General features: G+C 43.8%; 1 protein-coding gene and 1 long non-coding RNA gene across 2 annotated transcripts; one reads left to right on the top strand and one right to left on the bottom strand.

Annotated features, from left to right (window-relative positions):
* The first annotated feature begins 12,140 nt into the window (after nucleotides 1–12,140).
* LOC121774971 lies at nucleotides 12,141–12,458 on the top strand. Its single transcript, XM_042171903.1, has one exon. The coding sequence runs from the start codon at nucleotides 12,141–12,143 to the stop codon at nucleotides 12,456–12,458; it is 318 nt and encodes a 105-aa protein (XP_042027837.1).
* Nucleotides 12,459–14,095: 1,637 nt separating this feature from the next.
* On the bottom strand, nucleotides 14,096–15,077 carry LOC121771024. Its single transcript, XR_006043908.1, has 2 exons — nucleotides 14,438–15,077; nucleotides 14,096–14,311 (listed from the first exon to the last, which is right to left on the bottom strand). It is a non-coding gene; the product is annotated as an uncharacterized LOC121771024 (long non-coding RNA).
* Nucleotides 15,078–19,884: the final 4,807 nt, after the last annotated feature.

Genomic DNA, 19,884 nt, shown 5'->3' on the forward strand with positions numbered 1-19,884 from the left:
CTTTCTTTATCTTCTTCAATGAGTCTTTAACTTTCAGCTTTTAATTTGGTGTTTTCAATGTATGTTTAGGTAGTTTAATTGACGATTTGGGGTTTCTCTTGCTTGGTTAGTTGTGTAGCAGCCATTCAGTCTTTTATTTACTCTTATTTTCGTGCCTTTAGTATAGAATTAGGAGTCATGATCATCTTTTAGGAGTCTTTTAGTTTAATTGATGATTTGGTGTTTCTCTTGCTTGGTTAGTTGTGTAGCAGTCTTTTAGTCTTTCTTTTCTCATAGTTTTCGTGCCTTAGTGTATTTAGGAACCCAAAAATCTGATTTCAAATTGCTAATCCTTTTATCCTTGATTTAATTTAGTTGTCTAATATTTTTGACCATTGGATAACAGCTAATAGCAAGCAACTAGTACAATCTCTTTTCACTATTGAGATGGAGTTTCCAAAATCAGTTTTAAACTCTCTATCCTGCTTTTCATGTCAGCTTAGTCACCATAGGAAGTCTCCAAAATAGCTAGTTAGGTAGGCTTTTAGATCCCACCTTTTAAGTGTCTCTTTCCTAGTAAATTAGCTTCTCTAGCTTTCATTTAGGTGTGAACACTTAGAATTTAGTTAGCAGCCTTTACTTGGTTCTTTTTGCTTCTTTTACTTAGTAATTTTAATGACAAAAGCTGGTTCCTTTCCCCTTGTTCTTTTTATTCTTGAAAGTGCTATTTTACAAAGTTCTCGCCACTGCTTTTATTTTTCTGCTAAATTGCCCAATTTGTCAACTTGCCCAGTCTGCGTTCCAGTTTATATGCTTTCTTCTAAATGCTTTTTATTTTCACTCTTAGTTCCCGCATTAGTTTAAGTGTTATTTATATTTCGTAGTTCAGTTCCCACCCCTAATTTAAAGCGTGGCGGCATCGCCAAACTCTTAAGTGTTGAAATACATAACGGATACGACCGTTCCTCGTGGGATCGACATCCGACTTACCACATACTAATTAATAGTATTTTGGGAAATGGGAATGTATAAATCTTGTTGAATAGGAAGGGACACGTGCAAACGACACGCGTGCAAAATTCTTTCCTTTCACCATCGGCCAAGTAGTACCCCATATGATATTGGCGTCCGTTGGCAGTGAACTCGATGGCCGGGCCGTTGCCATTGCATTGCTCGGTGAAGAGGTTGGATGAGTTGAAGACGTTGATGTTGTTGTTCGACCCCGCTACACCAAAGTAAGCATGCCAGATCCAGAGCCAATGGTCAACGACGGCTTCGAGGATCATCGTCGGGTGGCTGTCCTTGTATCCACTAGTAAATTGGCCTCTCCACGCCGTCGGGAAATTCTTCCACTCCATGTGCATACAGTCTATGCTCCCTAGCATACCAGGAAAGCCGTGCATCATCTCTTGCATCTTCATCAGGGCCTGGCAATCCACAGCAGTCGGCTTTCGCAAATATGTGCTGCTATAAGCCTCCACAACTCCCCTACAAAAATTCTTCAGGCACTTACGGCCAGTTGTCTCCCTGAAGTGAAGGTACTCGTCGAACATGTCCGCCGTGGTGTCGTAGGCCAACTGCCGGAGCGCAACCGTGCACTTCTATAACGGCTCTGCCGATCCCATCTTCCCGATACTGGAAGTATTCATCATGTGCCTCCAACGTTTGGACAATGCTGAGAAAAAGATCTTGGGCCCCACCGTGGTTGCTCGTCAAAATAGTCTGCAAACAGACGTTGGTGAGCTACGTCGTGCTCACGGCGGACAAACGTCCGACATCGAATCAGCCTCGGGATCTGTGCCACCGTCGGGCCTGCTCTGCCGCTTCGCGCTCTATTTCGGCCAAGCATTCCGCCGCAGCCTCATGAACACAATCGAATAAGGCCAGAGTCAAGGTCCGAGTAATGCCCTCCAATGTACTCCAATCGTCACCGTTGCTCATTTTTTTTAGTGATAGGGAGTGAAATATTGATGTGTGGGGAAAGTCAGAGATGGGAGAGAATTGGTGCGGGAAATGGAAGAGAAATGGGGGTTTAAATAGATAAAAAAAATCAAAAAAAGAAAAGGAAAACGCGTTGCATCTTCCGCGGTATCGTCCGCGTCGCCCGCAGTAGGGCGGACGATACCGAGGACGATGCATGCTCCAACACCTATCGTCCGAGGACGAAGCATAGGGCGCGGACGATGAATCGGGCATCGTCCTCACGGTTAAGTGGCGGACGATAGTCTGCCACACTGTGGATACTCTAATGACTTCGCCCCACTATGGATGCTCTAATGACTTCCAATTCCAAACGTAAGTTCCTTGGTTTGGTTCTCATAAAGTGATCATATGTGGGATCTGATAAATGTAAGTTTTTGAATTTTATTCTTCAATTTGATCAACCAAGAAAAGGATTCAGACAACTAGGCGAAGGAAGTTAAAAGTGGGCAGGCATCGACTGATCTCTAACAAATACTCAATCTTGTACGGATAGGAGTCCCGTTTTTCCATTTTAGTCCGTCCGTGAATAGGAGTCCCGGTTCACTTTTACCATAAATGGTAATAGGTTCTCACATTCCACTAACTCATTCAACTCACATTTCATTTAAACTAATACTCCCTCCGTCCCATAAAAGATGTCTCACTTTCCATTTAAATTGATCCTACTAAAGATGTCACATTTCTATTTTCAGAAAAAAGTTCTATCTCACAATAATATAAATATTGTATTTTCTCTTTGCTTAAGGGCACCCACAATGGGGCGCCCGATGGCGGCCATCGTCCTCGGGCGCGGACGATGCCTCCATTGTGGGTGCCCGCAATCGTCCGCGCCCTACGCCCACACCCAATGCAACGTCCGCGGAAGAAGCGCGGACATTGGCCTATCGTCCGCGCCATCGGGCACCCCATTGTGGGATCGGCGGACGATGGCACGCGTTTTTTATTTTTTTTGGTCTATTTAAATATCGTTTCTCATTCACTTGTTCATACGAACTTCTCGCCTCTCTCATTTCGCTCATCTCTCACATTTCTACCTCTCTCACATACCAAAATGAACCACGATGATGACACCATGAGTTCTAGCTCCTCGGAGTCGGGTAGTTTGACCTCGGAGACCTCGGAAGCCTTGGATACAGCCGTTGAAGAGGCCATGGCGGAATGCTTAGTCGAGATGCAGCGCGAGGAGGCGGCGACGGCGGAGGCGGAGTAGATCCACAGGCCTATTTGACGTCGGACGTCTATCCTACGTGACCACGCTGCCGCTCATCAACGTCTGGTTGAAGACTATTTTTACCGATCAACCACAGTGGGGACCGACTGTTTTCCGCCCCCGGTTTAGAATGTCACATTACCTATTTCTCAGCATTGTCCAGACGTTGTCGTCACGTGATGAATACTTCACGTATCGGGAAGACGGCGTCGGCAGACCCGGCCTCACACCGCTGCAAAAGTGCACGGCTACACTCCGTTAGTTGGCCTACGACACCATGGCGGATATTTTCGACGAGTACCTCCACGTCGGGGATACAACAGGTCGGGAGTGCCTGAAGAGATTTTGTAGGGGAGTTGTGGAGGCCTACGAAGACACATATTTGCGCAAGCCGACTGCCACTGATTGCCTGGGCCTGATGAAGATGCACGAGACAGCGCACGGCTTTCCTAGGATGCTAGGGAACATCGACTGTATGCACTGGGAGTGGAGGAATTCTCCGACGGCGTGGAGAGGCCAATTCACTAGTGGATACAAGGGCAGCCACCCGACTTTGATCCTCGAAGCCGTTGCTGACCATCGGCTCTGGATCTGGCATGCGTACTTTGGCGTAGCCGGGTCCAACAACGACATCAACATCCTCAACTCATCCACCCTCTTTGCCTCGCAATGCAACGGTAACGGCCCGACCATCGAGTTCACTGCCAACAGGCGCCAATACCACATGGGGTACTACTTGGCCGATGGCATATACCCACGATGGCATGTTTTTCTGAAGACGATCAGCTGCCCAATGGGTGAGAAGAGGGTTTTATTTGCGCAAAAGCAGGAGTCGGCGCGGAAGGATGTCGAGCGGGCATTTGGTGTGCTCCGATCACGGTGGGCCATTGTGAAAGGGCCGACTCGTCTCTGGTTCAAGGAAGTCATCGCCGATGTCATGTATGCGTGCATAATCATGCACAACATGATAGTCGAGCATGAAGGTGGGAGCATCACTGAGTGGAACGATGATGACGGTGCATGTAGCTCGTCCAGCATGGCGACCGAGCCCCCCGCTAGAGGATTACCACCGGGCTTCAATGAGGTTCTATCTAGACAGGCCTCAATGCGCAACCAACAAGACCATGCTCAACTCATGAACGACATGATTGAAGAAGTGTGGGCCCGTAACCGCCGTCGCTGAGTTTGCGTATTTTTTTAATTCGTATTGTAATGTATTAATTATTATATATGAAATGAAGTTTTTTCCCAATTTTTTTAGTTATTTAAATAATCAAATAAAAGAAAATGCATAGGGCGCGCCTTAGGGCGCCCCATTGCAGGGGGTAGGAGGATAAAACTGATGACGTGGCGCGCCATAGAGCACCCCATTGTGGATGCCCTAAAATAAAACCTCCCAAAATTATGTGCCGTCCCACAAGGGTGACACCTTTTGTGGATGGCACATGCTACAACATTAGTGCGACAACGACAAGAAAGACATATCTTAAATGAAAGCATAAATTGCAAAAGCAGCCCGCATTTTTGAAAATACCTCGAGAAAAAATTGAGACTCAGTTAATATAATTATAAATCACAAGCTTCTTTAGTAGGTGGTTGTTGATGTTGTACAAATATTAGTAATAAAGTTAACAACAAGAAAGGCCTTGGACAATAGTATTTGTATTTTTTTGGTACTTCATAAAAAATAACATCAAAGATTTCCAGATAAATAATTAATCACATTTCATATACTTTTTCACTATTTTCGGATTTTTATACTATTTTCACCATTTTTAAACTTAAGGACTACTTTAATCTTTATATTTATCATTCATCTCTCTTACCCAATTTTTTTCCTCTTCTATTTTATTATTTCTCTTTCCCTTTCAATTTTTTCTTTTCAGTTTAATTATTTATGTTCATCATTTTTAACCTTTATAAAAGATCGATACTCCCTCCGTTCCATAGTAGTAGAGTGTTAAGAGGGTTCTTCCTCTCAACTGATATCTCTCCACTCATGCACAAACTTCACGACGAACCGGCTTCCTCGAGAGGATCGGCGGCGACACAAACATGATTGGCGTGGGAAAATTCCCGTCGGCAGTTTTAGGGTTTAGTGTGAAACTTGGAACACAAGCCAATGGGTAAAATAATTCTTCATTAATTAATGATGATTAATGAATTGCCCTATTTATAGACTAAGGACCCTAGGGTTGATTCGACTTAACCTATTCATCCGGGAAAGAATCAACGAAAAAAACTTGAATGGAGCTTATAAAACGCCCGACTCAAATAATGTTTAAAATAAAAAAAATGTTTAGAAAATAAAACATAATTTAAATAACAAAATAATTAAATAACTCCATCTACTCAAGTTGAGGGAGTACACGCCTATTTGGCTTTGTAGTCTCGAAACCTCTCTGGCTGCTTGATCTGCTCCCTTGGCCGGAGCTTCCCGACCGACGTGTCTTCCACCAACTCTTCTTCCCACGGTGCTTCCGTCTCATGCGGTGCTTCCTCTTCCATGGTCTCTGGCTGCTTCTCCTTAACCTCCTCTGCTCCAGTGGTCGGAGTTGGTGGTGTCGGCGTGCTCGTAACAACTCCCCCTCCGTTAGAAGCCTCCTTGTCCTCAAGGAGAAGTGACGAAAAATGCTTCTTGATTTCTGCAAACGGTTCCCACGACGGGGACTCTCATCCATCTGACCATTTCACCAACACATGCTCGACCGCCTCACCATTGTTCCACATCATTTGTGATTCCAGAATCTGCACCGGCCGCACAATGGGGCAATCACCCAGGAGTAGGAAGCGCCACCGCGCCTCCCCCAGCTACGAATTCACGTAACAAACTCACATGGAATACATTATGAATCTTGCTATCCTCCGGCAACTGCAATCGATACGCGACAGGGCCCATGCGCTGGAGGATCGCAAAGGGACCATAGAAGAGACGGGACAGCTTCGCAGAGATCGGCTTTGCCACCGAATGTTGCCTAAAAGGCTGCAACTTCAGCCAAACCATATCACCTACTTTTAATTCAACGTGGCGGCGATGACGATTAGCGGTCTCACTCATCCTTTGCCGAGCTCACTCCAAATTCCTCCTAAGCTCAATCAGCAACTCTCCCCGCTGACGTATCAACTCTGCGACGTTGTGGGGGGTCATGGCAGACGGAGGCGCAGCCACCAAAGTCAGCGGTTCCCTGCCGTACAGATCCCGGAAGGGTGACGTGCCCAGAGCGGCATGATGAAAGTAATTTAATGCCAACTCCGCCCATGACAACAAATTTGACCATTTTGACGGGCGATCCGCCGTGAATGCCCTCAAATATTGTTCCAACCCCTTGTTCCTAATCTCCATATGTCCGTCGGATTGGGGATGGTAAGCTGTGGTAAAATTCAGTTTAGTACCGCTCAAACGGAGTATCTCCTTCCATGTTGCGCTCAAGAACATGGAATCCCGGTTTGAAACCCAGTCTTTGGAAAACCGTGGTAGCGCACCACGGTGTTCACAAATAAGTGGGCGACGCGCAATGCATCAAACCGAGTAGGCAAAGCCGCAAAGTGGGCATACTTCGACATCCTGCCCACCACCACCATAACCGTCGTATAGCCACGCGACGGGGTTAGGCTGGTTATGAAATCCATAGAAACATCATCCTTAACCTGTGACGGAACCGACAAGGGTTGCAGTAGGCCTGCAGGTTTCAAGCGTTGAGTACTTGGTCGATTGGCACACGACACAGGCGTCTACTAACAAGCGCACCTCCTTGCGCATCTTTGGCCAGTAAAAACCCGCTGCCAGTAGGCGGAAAGTGCGGTCGTAACCGGGATGGCCAGCCGATGGGGTACTATGATGCTCCTCCAATAACAAACGCTTCACGGAGGAATGCGGGCTCATAAAAATTCTGCGATCAAAGTAAATCAAGCCATCCACCAGGGATAGGTGCGACAAAGTTGTACCTGCCTAGATCGCAGCCGTGAGTTCCTTCAGATCAGGTAAGGATTTGACTTCGGCTCGGATAACTTCCAACACCTTCGGAACAGGTTGCGCCAAGGCAACCAAAGCAGCGCCTTCTGGTGCGATTTCCGCCTACTCCGCTGGAGAATCAGCGGCGGTCTCCTGGCACACGGGATCCTCCCATCGGGATAGAGCATAGGCTGCTCGGTTGAAGATCCCCTTCTTATACTCTATGCGAAACTTGTAACTCATGAGCTTCCGGACGTAGAGCTGCTGATTCAGAGTTTGGACTACCTGTTGAAGCAATTCCTTGAGACTCTTTTGGTCGCTCCTAATTACAAATTCCTGACCCAAAAGATATTGCCTCCATTTTTGTACCGCCTCCACTATCGCAAACAACTCCTTGTGATAAGTGGATGACGCTTTCTTGCGAGGTCCCAACTTCTTACTGAAAAAAGTGATTGGGTGGCTATCTTAAATTAGGACCGCCCCAATGCCCAAATCCGATGCATCGGTCTCTATGCAAAATTGCTTAGTAAAATCGGGCAGGCTTAGCACATGAGTCGTCGTCATAGTGGCCTTAAGAACAGCAAAAGCCGCCTCTGTAGCCGCCGTCCAGTCAAAGGAGTCTTTTTTCAGGAGATCAATCAGTGGGGCGGCGATCATTGCATATTTAGCCACAAACCGACGATAATAACCCATTTGCCCCAACAAACCTCGCAACTGTTTCACGTTCCGGGGCACCAACCACTCGGTCATGGCCTCTATTTTTCCGGTTCAGCTTTGAGCAATCCCTCTGTGATTAAGTGCCCCAAGTACTCGACAGTAGTGCTGCAAAACGAGCACTTGGATAATTTTACAAAGAATTGATAAGTGAGTAAGAGGGACAAAACCTCTACGAGATGGGCGCAGTGAGACTCCAATGTGGGGCTGTAAGAGGCTGGAAAATGCTGTTCATTGTCGCCTGAAAGGTAGACGGAGCGTTAGTGAGACCGAAAGGCATCACTAGGAACTTAAAATGCCCGCCGTGCGTCCTGAATGTTGTCTTAAAAACATCACTGTCGTGCATCCGGATCTGGTGATAGCTTGATCGGAGATCCAACTTAGTAAAGAACTTGGCCCACCCCAGCTCATCAAATAGTTCATCAGCTGTGGGAATAGGAAAATGGTCGGGAACGGTGGCCATATTCAACGCACGATAGTCAATGCAGAAACAAAACGTCCCGTCCTTCTTGCAGATGAGGAGGACGGGAGACGAGAAAGGACTCTGACAGCACTGGATTATACCCTGATCCAACATTTCCTTCACCTGCTTCTCTATCTCATTCTTTTGAAAGTATGTATAGCGATATGGACGCACATTTATAGGTGGCATACCCGTTGGCAGGCAAAAAACCAGCTTGTTGTCCGTCAGTACGCGACGCACCTTGTCTGGAATATTCGCCACATCTGGAATATTCGCCTCCTCGGTGGACAGCAGAGTGGTAGCATCCTCGGTCGGCGGGGACAGGATGATTGTTGGAACATATATACTAAAAAATATTTTTCGAGTTTATTATGAATTTGATAAATTGCTTGTATATTGTATACTCTCCTCATTTAATGAGAATAATAAATGTTTTCTTCATGCTGTGTATTTTACTTTAATGGGTATTGACCGTCTTTAATTATATATTTAATTATATAATTAAAACGCCGGAAAGTAAAATCGGTCTAAGTCTTCTACATTGAAGGCTTGGTAGTGGAACAGGTCATCATAATAGGTGGCTCAGCCGGAACCTTGTAGAAGTAAAACTTTTTCACAACCTAGATAGACTTTAGATACCTATCACGAAAGGTTGCAGTGTCCATCCGAAAGTCGTCTTTACCTTGAGAATGACTAGTGACACTGGTGTGGTATAGCATTGAAAGGATCTAAAATATAGACACGTCTTTATTGTTATCTACTGTAAGACGATGTCTTGGAGATTTAATATTTCTTAATCTCTGTAATAATATAGGGCACACGTTATTTAATCATACGCTGTTTTGATTATCAGTAGGTGTTTTTCTTAACCCAATATTCCTGATATCTTGGGCAGTAGTAATTGATAACTAGTATGGTGTAAGTTTTATTATTACATTGAATCGTGTGTCTGCACGGTATGACTATATCCCCAAGAGGTGTTCGAGAAAAGTTCTATTGTTCGGAAACCCGGCCCGTTTGGATTTTATCCAAGAATAATAGAAAAGACCAAGTATATTTTAATATACTTCTCGTACTAGACAAACTCTTGGAAATAAAAGATATTGATTAATTTAAAGTCCATAGCAGACTACAAATTAATTAATGGATGTAGAAAGTCTTAGACACGGGAAATAATATATTAAAGAGGTTAACCCGGATTACTTGTAATCACGGATTGGATGGGCGGTCAGTAATTCTTCGATAGTGGCACAAGAAATATTCCATTGTCCTTATACTCCCTCCGTCTCGGACAACTTGCACTTATTTCCTTTCTGGGCGTCCCAAGTTATTTGCACTCAGCCGTAATATTTGACTTTGTCTATTACTCATTCCTTAATCTCCGTGCCGAAAAGGAAACGTTCGAGTAGTCCGGGACGGAGGGAGTATTGAATTATGGGTTATAATTTAATTAGTAAAGAAGGTCCAATAGGGGAGGCCCAATCCAAGCCCCATAGATCCCTAACCTAGCCCATCACAAACTCTATAAATAGGGATGAAGGAGATGTGACAAATACACACAACATATGAAGTGAAACCCTAGCCTCTGCACTTGGAATTTTCGGCCCCTTCTCTCATAGAGGAATTCGAAATTCCTCTTTTGCGTGTTCTTGGCATTCTTGTCTTCTCCTTCAAGATCCTTATAATTTCTAAGAGATTACTCCCACAGGGAATTAAGATCTAGAGTTGGGTCATAGGTTAGAAGATTCTTGGTCTTGCAATCACATTCAAGCTTCAAGATCTACACATGGAGAAGTAGCAAGCCACTTCGATTCTTTGGATAATCATAATTGTAAGTATTCAACGTCATAATTTAATTCTAAATTATGTGATTAATTGCGCAATAATATGTCTCTATATGTTCAAGCATGAAATTGAATCGATCCACATAATCTCCTAAATAGATTCTTTTGTGGATTTATTTAATTTGCAATTTCCGCTACGATATCCCCAACAATGGTATCAAAGCCATGCTTTTAGGCTCTGATTATGTGGATTTAATCTAGTGTTTTCAAATGTACATGGATCCGTGAAGAATATTTTAGATCTATAAGTGAATATTCTAGATCAGCTAAAGAACATTCTAGATCTATGAATTTTATTCAAGATCGATGAAGAATGTCTTGATCTACAGTAGAATATTCCAAGATCCACTGAGTATATTCTAGATCTATATTTTATTATATAGTTGCAAGATAGAATATTCTAGATCTATAAGAATATTCTTGATTAAGAATATTGTAGATCTATGATAGTTTATTCTAGATCTATGTTGTTATGTTCTACATATGTGTTTCAATTGTGTAGATCTACATTTGAAAAATGTGATGGATGATTGTTTTCATGCTTGTTATATTGCGTGATTTTTGAATCTTGTTGTTCTTCGTTTTATTGTAAACCCACGGGGCTTGACCGTGGTAGAATAGGACTTGTTTTTCCCTTGTATTTTCTTTTGTAAACAAATGTAATAGTTAGAATACAAACAAATGTAATACAATGGAGCAAACAAACACGAAGAACGAGACCGGCAAGGGAGACCTAGGCGGCAACCGAAAACCTAGTGGGCTCGGCCGCTCGCGGATCTGGTCCACGGCGGTGCACGGCGGCGGCGGCAGGAGGGCCAGGCGGCGGCAATTGTTTCATGAAACAGCCGCGGCGGCGCTGCCTTGGCGGCTCCCGGCTAGCGACTGCAGGAGGCTAGGCAGGCGGCTGCTGGGCAGGCAGCCTTAGCGGCGGTCGGAACCCCTAGGGTTCGACCACACGCAGATCGAGGTAGCAGCAGGAGGCTGCGGTGGCGGTTGCCGGTGCTCGGCTCAGTGGTGGCTGGGCTGCCCTTTGAAGACGGCAGCGGCGCGACTTCCATGGTGGCGGCGACAGTTTTTATTTTAGGGAAAAACCCTAATTAGGGTTTTAGATGACTCGATTAATAGACAAGACCCAATGTGTGGTCTTCACCTAATTTTTATGCCCTAGATATTTGATTTAGTCAAATGGGGTATATATTTTATTTAATCCTTTTTATCCGGAGTACCATGGTTCATGGAAAGGATAAAACGTGATTTATTTTAATTATTTGATTTTAGACACTTAGTGGTTTAAAATCAAATGATTTATTTGATTATGTGTGATGTGACTAAGTGTGTAAAATTATTTGCCTATGTGATTTACATCTTATTTGAGTTAAATAATTATTTGCTTGCATGATAATCAAATGAAAACCAATTTTATTTAAAATGACTAAGCGATAATTACGAACAGTCATGTTGTATATGGTCTCCATAAATGGTATTCAAATGTGAAGTAAATTAGATAACATTTCGACCTTTCTTTAGAGGAGTCATGTTATAAGTAGTATTTACAGTTTTCGCAATATTTGAATAACTAAAATGGTTCTTTTAAATGAAAGGCATATTTCTGAAGTAATATCGTGTCCAGTGGGAGCAATATTATCAAGAAGTGAGCATTGTTTAAAAGATGTTAACCATGGTCTTAGAATCTTGTTGAGTGGCGTGTGACCTTTCTTTAGAAGAGTATTCAAAGAAAGATAAGATTCTTGAGGACTAGAGTTATGGTACTAGCATAGGCAATATTAGGCAGTCATACCATTCTTATGGTCTCTGGACTATCTGTCGGTATTGTGATCAAGAAAAACCTTTTAAAATCTAAATAATCCATGACATCTTTTGGTGCTTGTTTATTTAGCGTTTTAATAGCATATGTTTATTCTCGAATGTTTTATAGATCACTGTCCATTTGGTTGTGTGATGGATACCTTTTATTTTTCTCAGTCAATATCAATTATGTCGCTCAATCCATTATCTGTGATCTTGAAAGAAAACAAACTCGATGGGCCAAATTATGTAGACTGGAAACATAATTTGGATATTGTTCTCATCGCTGATGATTATAAGTTTGTGATTGATACCGATTGTCTCGCTAAACCCACTGAAAATGCTTCAGAGGAAGAGAAGGCCGTGTATAAGAAATGGATGAAAGGAAATGAGATGGCGAAGTGCTACATTTTGGCTTCTATGTCAAATGTGCTTCAACATCAGCATCATTCCTATCAATTTGCTTATGAGATCATGGAGAACCTTCAATCCCTCTTTGGGACTTAGAGACTATCTGCTAGATCTCTAGCGATCAGGAGTCTCATGAATAAGACTATGAAGGAGGGGACACCAGTCAGGGACCATGTCCTTGAGATGATGCGCCACCTCAATCAAATTGAGGTCTTGGGAGGATCAATTGATGCGGATTTCCATGTGGACATAATACTCCAGAGTCTTCCAGGAAGCTTTCAGTAGTTCAAAGTCAACGATGAGAAGACTAAGCAAGACCTCAACTTGACTGAACTTCTAACTGAGCTTCAGAACGCTGAAAGCATTTATGCCCAAGCTAAGTAAGCTATGTTGGTTGACCATGCCTCCGGTTTCAAGGTCACTAGACCAAGAAAGGATGGCAAGGCGGAGCAAGTCGACAAAGGGTTGAAGGCAAAGAAGGGCAAGAAAAAGGTTAAGGCATGAAAAACTGGCAAGTGTTTCAAGTGTGGTGAAAAGGGACATTAGAAGCCTGATTGCCCCAAAAAGGGTAAAGGTCCAAATGGTTCAGGTATACACCAAGCTCATGTTCTTGAAACTCACTTAGCAACTGTTTCTACCCATCAATTGGTAGTATATACGGGAGCCACTGATCATGTGTGTTTTGATTCTGCTCTATTGCATGAATCAAGGAAACTAAGTGAAGGCGAGATCACTGTCCATCTGGGGGATGCTACTAGAGTGGGAGCGATTGCAGTTGGAGTTGTTTATATTAGCTTCTCTAGTAGTAGAGTTTTTGTATTGAACAATGTTTTATTGATACCTTCGTTTAGAAGGAACCTGGTTTCGGTTTCTAAACTTGTTTTTGACGGATATTCTGTTTCTTTTCATGATGCTTGCATTATAAAGAAAGGTGATTATTTTATATGTCAGGGTATCATGGAAAATAACTTGTATACTATACGCTCTACGCATCATCTTGTTGAATTGAATAACATATCAGTTTCTCGCAAGAGAAAAACTTCTCCACACGATGTGAATGATATGTACTTATGGCATCTAAAGCTTGGGCATGCCAATCCAAGAAGGATCCAAAAGTTGGCGAGCCTTGGCTCAATTGAGGGACTAAATTTACAACATTTTCCAACTTGCGAATCCTGCTTGGAAGGTAAGATGACCAAAAGATCTTTTAAGATCAAAGGAAATAGAGCCAAGAAGGTACTAGATCTCATTCACTCAAAAGTGTGCAGTCCATTTCAAATTCAAGCTAGGGGTGGCTATGTATATTTCATCACCTTCATTGATGATTATTCAAGATTAGCCCAAGTCTACTTGATGCAACGCAAATCAGAATCATTTGAGAAATTCAAAGAGTTCAAGGCATTTGCAGAGACGCGTCATAGTGAGACTAGAAAGTCCTTATGATCCGATCGTGTAATGCCCGTACTTTTTATGGAAGATGATGCGCGTAAATCGAGGAACGGTCGAAGAAATTATATTTGGAACAACACCAAATATAAGTTGTGACGCTAGGCGTTCTTTAATTTGTGTTGAACAAGATAACAAAAGTTAATAAAGTTTTGCGAATTTTAATTATCGAAAAAAAATGCGAGAATATGAAGTACGTATATTTACATTTGGGCTTCTCAAATTAAATTAGAGTCCAATGAGTATATATAAAATGGCCTTGGGCAATAACAATATATACATAACAATTAAATAATTATCAACTTGGGCTTTCAACTAAATGAACCCAAACTAATTTAAATGATATATGTTGAGCCCAATACAATTTCCAAAGATATGAGAGCAAGCCCAAAAGAAAAAAAAAAGTCTTCCTTCCTTCTTCTTCTCCCAGTAGTCTACGGTCTTTCACCATGGGGGCTCTTCACCTCCAACTCTCTTCACTTTCCATCTTCTCACAATTAATTCTACAAAATCAAGAGTCACCCATATTATAACCTATGTTCATTCATCTTTCCACTACTCTTCTACTTCAACTTCAAACAAAACAAAATTTGAGAAGAGAGCCGAGAGTGAAGGAAGTGGGTTGCTACCATTCTTGCTCCTCCACCACCAAAATCAATCCTTCTTGAGGTATAATCTCTTTTCAAGCCTCAAAGCATGAATCTTTGTATATATATTTCATACATCATTGCATAATCCACTTCCATAATCAAATCAAACAAAATAACAATCAACAATTGAAATTAATCGAACACTCGCCGTATGCAATCGAAAGTCCCAAAGAACGTAACTTGATAATAAAAATACACCTTGCGGGTCTTTTCGGAGTGTTTCCGAGCGGGTTCGGAGTGGTTTTGGGGAGGAGGAAGCGACGGCAGCGGCTCGACGAGGAGAGACGATGGCGCGACAGCAGCTATGCTGTCCGGCGACAGCAGCTGCGCTGTCCGTCGACTCCGGCAGCAGCTCCCGTTGGCGAACAGCAGCAGCTCCCGTTGGCGAACAGCAGCAGCGACGGAACAGCCACGACGGCACTGTGCAGCGGCTAAGTAAGCCGGCGGCTGGACCCCCACCGCGACGGCGACGCTGACGGATCGAAGGCGACAGCGGGAGTACAACGACGCTGAGCGACGCTCGGCGGCAGCACTCCTCTCACCGGGCAGGTGGCTCCGACGCGAAAAGGGAGGGGCGGCGGAAATTTTAAATGAAGAAGAAGAAGAGAGGAAGAGGAGAAGAGAGAGATAAAAGAAGATGAGAGAGACGTGTAAAATGGTGGAAGAAAAAGGGATTTGGGCTTTTGTCATTTGGGCCTCTACTTGTTTTTTTTTAAAGTGGACCTATTAATTAAAATGGGATGTTTGGTTAGTTGGGCTCCAAATCTTTTTGTTGGGCTTCAAAATTTTAAATTGGAGATAAAAGGTGGGGGAATGATTAGATGATTGGGCCGATAATTTAATCGTGAATAATGATTTAATTAAATCCCGGAATAATTTGAAGCACGAATAATACTACCCAAGTGCGAAGTAAAAGTATTTACGAAGAGAAATAATTGCGATAAATTAAGTATGCGTTTAAATAATTTTAGGAAATTTATTTCCGACATCATGGAAAATACGAGGAGCCAACGGAGGAAAGAACGAGAGTAAGCGGCCGACCGGCGTCGCACGCGACGCCTTGGGCGGCCGCCGAATAATCGAAAATGTACGAAAACCGAGAAAATGAATTAAAAGATTTTAATTAGAGTGCATGCATTCTAAAATGTCTTCGTTACCGAGATTGATGTGAACTTTATGTATTTTCCGAAAAGGTGGTTCGCACGGCCGCTAAAGTCGGAACGAGAAGCTACTAAGGGAATTTTAAGCGAATGAGGTGGGCTTTCTAACTAAGTATTTTGTGGGCTTTCTAACTAAGTATTTTGTGGGTTTTCGAACTAAAGTATTTTCAAGAGCTTTCGATTTGACATATTGGTTTGGGCATTATTTTATGTGACGAAATGCCTTTGATTGCGATTATTACATGATTATGTGATTTATGTGCTTAAAGTGAAAGTGATTGTCATGTGTTGCGCTGTATAGCTTTTCGAGTGGTTATGAAATGCTCGACTTGTTGATGTGATGTGAGATGATGCTCGACCTTGACAGAAAAATGATTTATGTTTCAAATACGTTTTTGAGGAAAATAAAGTTTGTAAAAGGAATATCATGCCATGTTTTGTTTTGAGAAATGCCTATCTGTTTGTTTAGCAAGGGAGTTGTCCCTACTAGACCTATTGAAATCGAATTCGGGTCTGACTAGGGAGTGAGTCCCTACTCAGGCTAGTGTACACCAATGGGGATCGTGAGCCGTCTTTTGGGTCGGCCGGTCTAGTGATCGAGTTTACGGCCACATTCTCGTTCACAGGATGTTGATGTTGATGAGATTGATGATGATGTTGATGATTGCTTAGTAGGGAGTGAGTCCCTACTATGAGTTTAATCGAATTCGGGTCCTAGCAAGGGTACGTCCCTACTCGGACTAGTGTACACGATGAGGACCGTGAGTCATCGAATGGGTTGGCCGGTTTTCGTGCTCGTGGAAAGTGGCCCCTTACACGGCACCCTAAAGAACAGATATGGCAGTTTCTTAAATAAATCAAGGAGAAATGGTTGTGTTTTGAAATGATGAGGAAAAATGATTTGAGGATGAGTTGAAAGGTTGTGATTGAGATATTTTTAGTGTCTCGGGCCTTTTCAAGTTAAAACCCCGAGGTCACTCAATGGTGGCATGATATAACTGTTTTGGCATTTGTCCACTGAGTGCATCAAGTACTCAGCCCTGCATATGTTTTCTCTATGTGCAGGTTGAGCGTTGACGAGGACGGAGGATGTTGAGCATTTGGACAAAGACAGTATTCATTAAATATTCCGGTTGCTATTGTGTCTTCATACATAGTAGTAACTAACTCTCAAATGCTTCCGCTACGTCAAGTTTTAGAACTCTGATGTTATCTTTATTCTGTTGGACTACTTTTCCTACGAACTTTGTTGCTTCGTTATTTCAGACTATAATTTGGTAATAAAGTTCATCTTTTGATCTACATATCATACCCCTTGATTGTTTTCCCCTTTCTTCCCCGCTTCTTAATTCCCCCACTAGTCGCGATCCATCGTGCTTTCTATCCTTAGGAAGTGCGGTCGTGACAGATCGAGGAGACGAATACCTTAGTGATGAGTTCTTGGGCTACCTGGCAGAAGCTGGGATTGAATCCCAATTGAACGCTCCTGGCACACCTCAACAAAATGGGGTTGCAGAAAGGAGAAATCGAACATTTCTTGAAATGGTTTGATCAAAGATGTGTTATGCTCAGTTGCCAAAATTCCTTTGGGGCTTTGTGCTAGAAACAACGTGTTATACCCACAAGAACTTACCTACAAAGTTAGCACCTAAGACACCTCATAAGTTATGGACTGGACGCAGGTCCAACCTTGAACATCTCAAGATATGGGGTTGTCCAGCACATGTGCTAGTTAAAGATCCAAGTATGTTGGATCCTCGTACTGAGGTATGCTTGTTTGTGGGATATGCCAAAGGAACAAAAGACTATGAATTCTATAGTCCTCAAGACAACAAAGTGTTTGTCAGCACAAATGCAAAGTTCTTGGAAGAGGAATATGTAAAGAATAAAAAACCCAGAAGTGTAATCACTCTCGATGAAATGAGAGATGATAACGTTCCAATTACACAAGAGGAAACTCCACAAGAAAATATTGCACCAACTGTTACAACTTCTACTCGTGTGATTGTTGAGCCTCGTTGTAGTGGGAGGGTTTAAAAAGAACTTGAAAGGTGGATTGGTCTGGGAGAGTCTTCTGACTCAGTTTCTGATCATCTAGAACTACAAAGAAGCAGTAAATAATTTGGATGGCCTCAACCGGATTGAGGCGATGGATTCCGAACTACAATCAATGGAGGATAAGGACGTTTACGACCTTGAAAACGTAGGTGGGTAATCAAACGTAAACGAGGTCCCGATGGGAAGGTGAAATTGTTTAAAGCTAGATTAGTGGCAAAGGGTTATACCCAAAGAGAGGGCAACGGCTACGATGAGACCTTCTCACCTGTCGCTATGCTTAAATCAATTTGAATCCTCCTATCCATTGCAGCCTACATGGACGGGGAAGTATGACAAATGGATGTCAAGACCGCATTCTTACATGACAGTCTTGAAGAAACCATTTACATGAAACAACCCGAGGGCTATGAGGTTAAGGGAAAAGAGAACATGGTCTGGAAGCTTAAGAGATCTATTTATGGACTTAAGCAAGCATCTAGAGCATGGAACATGTGCTTTGATAAAACTGTGAAATATTTTGGTTTTGATCAGTGCCCAAAAGAGAGCTGCGTGTATAAGGAAGTTGAAGGTGCAAATGTGGTGTTCTTGGTACTTTACGTGGATGATATCTTATTGATTGGAAACAACCGAAGGAGCTCCGCAATTCTAGGGTGCATAAAATCATGTGAGCTACTGGTATCCAACAAAATCCGGACATCCGTCGAACCGGTCACACCCTCCATGTGAAACGGAATCGACCGATTCTGACTATCCATGGCGTGCAAATGGGACAAATCAGCTGTAATGACGTCCTCGTCAAGGTTCTGCACGTTTTGGCCATCGTCCCATAAATCCTCATCGTCATCCCCAACATAGGATAAAAGTTTCACCTCGCACACATGACCCGGGGAGTATTTCTCCGGGCAATGCTAACACAGTCCTTTTCGAGAGCGTTCCGCCTTCTCCGCATTGGATATGTTGATTGGCTAAAAACGGGGGTGATCAGAATCCTGCGGGGGCTGACCCGGGGCTTCCGTGGAGGAACCGCCCTGCTAGCCGACCCTGTTTGCTGGTTCCAGCCGCGAATCCCGATTGTACCCTTGGCGTCGTTGAAACGAGGCTGCCTTACACGTCCTTTCTTCGTATGAGGCCCCCAAACGCAAAGCCAGCGCCATTGCTGAAGCCAAAGTCGATGGCTGGTGAAGATCAACTTTCTCCTGAATCGGCTCCTTGAGGCCCTCGATGATTATTGGAATCAAAGCTTCCTCCGAGAGGCCTGCTACACGGTTCACGTAACGCTCAAAAGTGGCATGATAATCCGCCACCCTGCCCGTCTGGACCAGTTTAGACAATGGTCCAATGGGATTCATAAAACTCTGTGGATCAAACCGATGCTGCACATCCTCCAAAAACTCATCCCAGGTGACGAAAGTGTTATTGGCTCAGTAGTTGAAAATCCACTCCGCTGCTGGGGGATCAAACAACATGATCACATAGTGCAATCGATCCTCGTCACGCATCATCAAGTGATCGAAGTAATATTGCACTCGAGAAATCCAGTTCGAGGCATCTTCCCCATCGAAGTGAGGGGCGGACATCTTGACCCCCTCTTGGAGTTGGAGTATGACTGCCCGCGCTGATATGGCGGATCCCAGCACTACGGCTGTCGTCGGTCCTGCCATGTCGAGTGACGGGCTGCAGGAGGGTCCCAACACGTCGCAGCCCTTGGGAGACCGTCCACGCGTCGAGAGGCGAGCCCTCTTCCACGAAAAATATCGCGACCACGGAAATTTCCTCCTGACTCCTCCCGACGTGATCGTCCTTCCCTATCCCCAGGCCATCGATTACGGCACGACGTCGGGCTGAAAGATCCCTGGTAAGCCTGGTACTCCTCCTCATCCTGACCATCATCATCATCATACGGAGGATCGGGATCCAAATAATCCAGGGCCTCCAGACTCTCTATCTGAGTTTCCAATCTTTCAAAACGGGCTATAATTTTGTCGCACCCTTGAGTTAAGAGGTCGATGGCAGGCTCCCCGATCGGCTGACCGGTATCTTAGGACGGATCGTCACGTTGCGGTTGCCGTCGACCCACGATGGGCTGGCGACGAGATGTGCCAACCAACACTTCTTGCGCTTTGCCGCCAGTAGAAACCACCCCCGACGGAACAATAGATTCATTCCGAGCCATGAATTCGGGATGAAAGCACCACTTGTTAAGAAGGT

The sequence above is a fragment of the Salvia splendens genome, chromosome 2 (genome assembly GCF_004379255.2).
Source record: "Salvia splendens isolate huo1 chromosome 2, SspV2, whole genome shotgun sequence".
In the NCBI taxonomy this organism is placed as follows: domain Eukaryota; kingdom Viridiplantae; phylum Streptophyta; class Magnoliopsida; order Lamiales; family Lamiaceae; genus Salvia; species Salvia splendens.

Bases quoted from the DNA above. Each gene is read 5' to 3' on its own strand.
- LOC121774971 (XM_042171903.1), top strand. From the start codon at position 12,141: ATGTCGCTCAATCCATTATCTGTGATCTTGAAAGAAAACAAACTCGAT.